Here is a 6,000-nt window from a genome sequence, read left to right on the forward strand (position 1 = left end):
TACTTTGGGAGGATGAGGCGGGTGGATCACGAGGTCAGGAGTTTGAGACCAGCCTGACTAACATGGTGAAACCCTGTATCCATTAAAAATACAAAAATTAGCTGGGCATGGTGGTGCATACCTGTAGTCGTAGCTACTAAGGAGGCTGAGGCAGGAGAATCACTTGAATCCAGGAGACGGGGGTTGCATTGAGCCAAGATTGTACCACTGCGCTCCAGCCTGGGTAACAGAGCGAGACTCTGTCTCAAAAAAAAAAGTAGTAAACAGGGAAAATACAACTGAAATGACATAGAAAACTGCTGAAATAGACATGATATTTTTAAGGCTGAGTTATAGCTGTTTCATCCTTTCCTCTGCCAAGGCTGCTCATCATTCCCTGTTCAGAGGTATTATTTCTCCCAAGTTAATCTGTGAGGTGAGCATGGGTGTTGTTCCTCTGAGGAAAGGTCCCAGGTTATATACATGATTCTTTCTTTCTCTAAGGGAGGCTTCAACAGAGCATTCCCTATTTTGTCAATCAATCCATTAATGTATGCACTGCCCTCAACAATGACTACATTCCATATAAGTAATTCCACATTATGGAATAAAAAAAGAATAGGCAAAAAGACTAGGCTATTAATTTGTGAACATTAAATATATTATGCTAAGTGAAAGAAGTCAAACTGAAAGACTCTAGACTATACGATTCCATCCATATTATATTCTAGAATAGACCAAAGTATAAGGACAGAAAATGGATCAGTGATATCAAGGGTTTGAGAAGAGAGTAATGTTTGACTAGAGGAAACTCAGGAGATATTTTTTTGCAGCTGGTGGCACTAATTTGTATGGCACTCTAACAGTGAATACATGATTCTTTGCACTTGTCAATGCCCACAGAGCTTTGCAGCACAAGGAGTAACTAATATATGCAGTTTCAAAAAACAGCAACAACAAAATAAACCAGAAGGTCAGAGGATCCTGGGATAGAATGCAGAATGTGACCATAGAGTCCAGCAATCACACATATATGACATAACCTCATTGAAGAGGGTACAGGAAAGAAGACACTAGCTTGAGGAACTTTAGAAACAGTGCTTTGAATGGAAACAGTAAGTGTAAAGTAATAAAGGACTAGACATAAACACTGTGCTTGAGTTGACAAGGTTGTTTCTCATGCTAGAGCGGGTTAATCTGAAACTGCTAAGTAGTTATACTAGCACTGAATAAGCAAATGAGTGGCAGATGGTAATGCCCATTTTTTTTTTTTACTGTTACAGAGCAAAGTTACAGGTAAGTAAGGAAATGGCTAGAATGTACTATGTGGTACTTGATTAGATTCGGCTACTTTAATATGGATTTATGTTTAGGTTAGCATAGATACAGATGGATGGATATAATTATAGGTGTGTGGGTGTATTCATGAGTTAGGCTGCAAACATTATTATGGAGCTCTGTTTGCTGATACCTGGCAATGACACTCAGTAGCGATGAGTATACCCAGAACCAAATCTTCATTGGTCATACCAATAGGGCTCCTTGGAGAAATGCCTGATTTGGGGGGAGGGGTAACAAAAATGCAAGATAAACCTGGAGCTTCTTGTAGTGACAGAAAATAAATGCTCAAAAAATAAAAGGAAGAGGTATTGTCAAAGGGACACAGCAGCCAGCCTGAGAGAACTCTCAGTGACAAAAGCTGGAACCATTTGAGCAGCAAAGCAAATAACATAGTGTTGGATTATAATCCAAAGTATAAAATAAATAACCGTGAGTCCATTCATCCTTATATGTAAGTAAATAATTGAATAAATAGGTAAATGGGAGCAAATAAGCAAGTCTCCTATGCAGAAAAATTCCAACAACTTTATATAGATACCACTCCCAATGCCTGCGCGCGCGTGTGTGTGCGTGCGCGCGCACACACACACACACACACTAGAAGCTAGGGCTTAAATCGCTGCCCCTTGAGTAGAGGCTATACTTATTGACTTGCTCCCAAAGAATACAATATATGGAAAGCAAGGGGTGGGGGATGTGACTCTGTGTATAAGAAATCCGGCAAGTACTACCTCACCAAGATAATCAGGGCTAACATCATCATTACTAAGTTATGTAGATGATATGTACCCTGAACATCATGCGATGAAATTGTGACTTTACTCTCTGGTCTTCCTCCTCAAACCAAGTAACCTCTGTTTAACCATGGGAAAAACATCAGAAAAACCCAACTGAGGAAGGTTCTCCAAAATACCTGACTAGTACTCCTCAAAACTGTCAAGGTCATCAAAAAATAAAAAATAAAGAAAGCCTGAGAAACTGTCACAGACCAGAGGAAATTTGGAAGATGTAACAAATAAATGTAACGAGTTATCCTGGATGGAACTCTGGAACCCTAGGAGAAAATTAATAAAATCTGCAGGAACATGGAGTTTCCTTAAAAACAATGAAAGATGTTAACAGAAGAGGAAACTGGATGAGAAGTCTATGAGAACTCTGTATTCTCTTTATAACTTCTCTGTTAATCTAAAACTATTCTAAAATTAGGGTATAGAACCAAAGTATTAGTCCAGGACTGTTTGAGAGAAAAGAAATAAAGCCTGTGTTTCACCATGGATAGATCTATAAAACATCAGCTCTAGGACAATTTTGACTTCCTCTTCCAGTTTGAAATCTTCTGTTGTACCATCCAAGATGGTTTTGAACTCCCTGCTACTTGCTCAAAGGTATCTTTCTCTTAAAATCCTGGAAGTCTGAAGTCACAACACTTTGTTCTTTATTCTTTTATCCACTCCCATCATATTTTCCTGCAAATCTCGTCATTGTCAAGGCATGGCTGATGGGCTTTATAAGTGGTTTGTGATGTCTTTCAGTTCTTGGTATTCTCTTGTTATTTAGGTTTAAAGGGAACAATTTGTCTCACTAAGATCCAGGTGCAACCATCATTACTAAGCCCTCCAAAATTTGGTGATGATGATACACACAAATGTGGCCATAGCAAGCAAGCAGTATAGTCATATACTTAATAAGAATATCACAGTTGATCGTAAATCACACAAATAATCTTCAAGCTGTTTCCTAATTACAGTTTCAGGAAGTGCTTTCCTCATCTATAAAATTTCATAACCTCAGTTATTATGTGTCTTCTGTATAAGGGTAAAAAATGTACACCCATTTCTAGTTATGTTAATAGTTGGGTGACAATGCCTTCTGGTTTTGAAAATCCTCTGAGTCACAAATGTAAAACAGTAATCAATATCATTTTTTATTACCAAACAGCTATAGAGTGTTAAATTATACTTATCAGTTCATCGTTAGGTGGTTAGAGCCTATTATTTAGGTAGAAGAACTAGGGTAAAGGTATTTGCCTATAAACTGGTAAATAAAACAGTGGTAGCCTATGTAATCTCCTACTTGGTTAATTGATGTCTCTATTAAGATAGGTAAGAAAAAATTGCAATTTGATTTACTTCACCACTGAAGTCAATCAATTTTTTTCTTTATAATTTTTTATTAAGTGTTCCTGGGTCTTTTTCTTCTGCAGTTTAATTTGGATGGAGTAGGGGTGGGATGCCTCCATCAATTTAAAGCCATGAAATGTTTTCTTTAAACAATATTCCCTTTATTATTCCCAGACAATCGTTAGAGGAAACAAACCCTGCAAGGAAACCTCCATCAATGGCCTGCTAGAGGATTTCGATAATATCTCGGTGACTCGCTCCAACTCCCTAAGGAAAGAAAGCCCACCCACCCCAGATCAGGGAGCCTCCAGCCATGGTCCAGGCCACGTGGAAGAAAATGGCTTCATCACCTTCTCCCAGTATTCCAGTGAATCCGATACTACTGCTGACTACACAACTGAAAAGTACAGAGAGAAGAGTCTCTATGGAGACGATCTGGATCCGTATTATAGAGGCAGCCATGCAGCCAAGCAAAATGGGCATGTAATGAAAATGAAGCATGGGGAGGCCTACTATTCTGAGATGAAGCCTTTTAAATCCGATTTTGCCAGATTTTCTGCAGATTATCACTCACATTTGGACTCACTGAGCAAACCAAGTGAGTATAGTGACCTCAAGTGGGAGTATCAGAGAGCCTCGAGTAGCTCCCATCTGGATTATTCGTTCCAATTCACACCTTCTAGAACTGCAGGGACCAGCGGGTGCTCCAAGGAGAGCCTGGCCTACAGTGAAAGTGAGTGGGGACCCAGCCTGGATGACTATGACAGGAGGCCAAAGTCATCGTACCTGAATCAGAAGAGCCCTCAGCCCGCCATGCGGCAGAGGTCCAGGTCAGGCTCGGGGCTCCAGGAACCGATGATGCCATTTGGAGCAAGTGCATTTAAAACCCATCCCCAAGGACACTCCTACAGCTCCTACACCTACCCTCGCTTGTCCGAGCCCACAATGTGCATTCCAAAGGTAACGTTCGCTGCCTCCTTTCCCTCAAGCATGCAAAAACCTCCACAAGGGTGGTGCTGGCACGGCCTTCTTAAACGATCAGATTGCAGAGTACTTGTTTGCCTTTTAAGAGAAAATTAATATCAAAACCCTACCTTATCTCCACCTGTGAGGTACTAGGGCAGGAGGTTTGTGACAAGGCACATGTATTCATTAAAATCAAAATCTCTTTTGGGCTTTCCTACATGGTTTCTCATTAAAAGGCAAAGAAACTTTTTTATTTGAAAGATATTCTGATATATGAATGATAAATATTATGTGATTGTATTTCACTAAGTTCCCTATTAAGGAGTGGATCAGTCATACACAATCCTAGAACATTAACTTGAGTCATACAGTGATTCCTACATTCTGGTAAAGTTTGCATGGACCTGCTAAAAAGGAAAAAAAATCAGCATCAGATGGTAATTTTTAAATAAATTTTATTTTATTCAACTTAGGGGATGATATTTCATTTTAAGAGTATGTACTTTCTACTATTTTTGATTTGAAATATTGTTTTTTGTATGAAATTTGGGGAAAGCAGATGGTTGCTGGACCGCTGGACCATTTTGGTCTCCTTTTTACTTTGTTTTGTTGCACTCCCTCTTTTAAATTTTGTTTAAATGTTAGCAGCTCCAAGTGTGCTTTGAAATGTGACTGGTCCATGATATCCTAAAGTTTGGGAATCACTGGCGGAAAAGTGAGTGAATCTAAAAGCACAGACAAAGGTCTATGGGTCTGAAGATCTAAAGCCTTGGAAAATACTTTTGAGAATGTGCAAGTTATTTATTTTTCCCTGTCATTTAGAAATGTTTTTGCTACCTTACCTATCCAGCAAAAGTGACAATGGAATGTGAATTACACAGAGGTCTTGAAGCAGGTGAGAGAAACATGACTTCTCACAGGGTAGTCACGTACGTTATTTATACCAAACACTCAACAGTTTGTTAGGCAGCACAGAAAACTCTGGAAGGCAAGCCTGCCTGCATTCACCTGCTCTATTGATTATACATAGTTGATATTTTCCCTTGGCTTCTTATTTCTCATAAACCTCATCCAAGATGTTGAAGAGAAGCCATTTAAGTGTATTGTTGAAGTTACTTCATTCTTTAGAGGAAACAAAAGAGCTGTCACCTTAGTTCTCAAGATATAAAATTAAAAACAAATCTTTATAAATAAAGGCCTGAGATATGTTCCTCCAGTTAAAATTCACATAGTGACAGTGTTTTTTATCTCATGGTGTTAATGTATTTGAACATCCACACTCAGAGTATCATGACTGCTTTCTCTTCCTATGTTCTTGCCAGGGTGATTGTTGGAAAGAGGTCTAATTAACCACAGGCAAAAGCTACTTGGAGTCATACTCATGTCTCATGATACATGAGATAGCTTATTCCACTTCTTGTGCATTTCACTTGTACATTTCTGTGAGTGATATGAAATAAATACATGTTCTGTAGCTGAACTGAGTTACATCCTCAGGCTTTGAACATTGGTGGCTATTTTTTTTCTCCAAGATTTTGTGTGTGTGGCTTGTTTGCACAGTTGTATTAGGGAGCTGTTTGGGGTCATGGTCACA

General features: G+C 39.0%; 1 protein-coding gene across 2 annotated transcripts in view; it reads left to right on the forward strand.

The window, feature by feature from the left end:
- Positions 1 to 6,000, forward strand: part of PAK5 (p21 (RAC1) activated kinase 5) — a 288,323-nt gene that overhangs the window by 241,710 nt on the left and 40,613 nt on the right. For both annotated transcript variants that reach the window (XM_032295426.1, XM_032295427.1), the window contains one exon: positions 3,615 to 4,400. In XM_032295426.1, the coding sequence (XP_032151317.1) occupies positions 3,615 to 4,400 (786 nt within the window). The remainder of the gene's footprint in view (positions 1 to 3,614; positions 4,401 to 6,000) is intronic.

The sequence above is a fragment of the Sapajus apella genome, unplaced genomic scaffold (assembly GCF_009761245.1).
Source record: "Sapajus apella isolate SASKATOON/1434 unplaced genomic scaffold, GSC_monkey_1.0 scaffold33, whole genome shotgun sequence".
In the NCBI taxonomy this organism is placed as follows: Eukaryota; Metazoa; Chordata; class Mammalia; order Primates; family Cebidae; genus Sapajus; species Sapajus apella.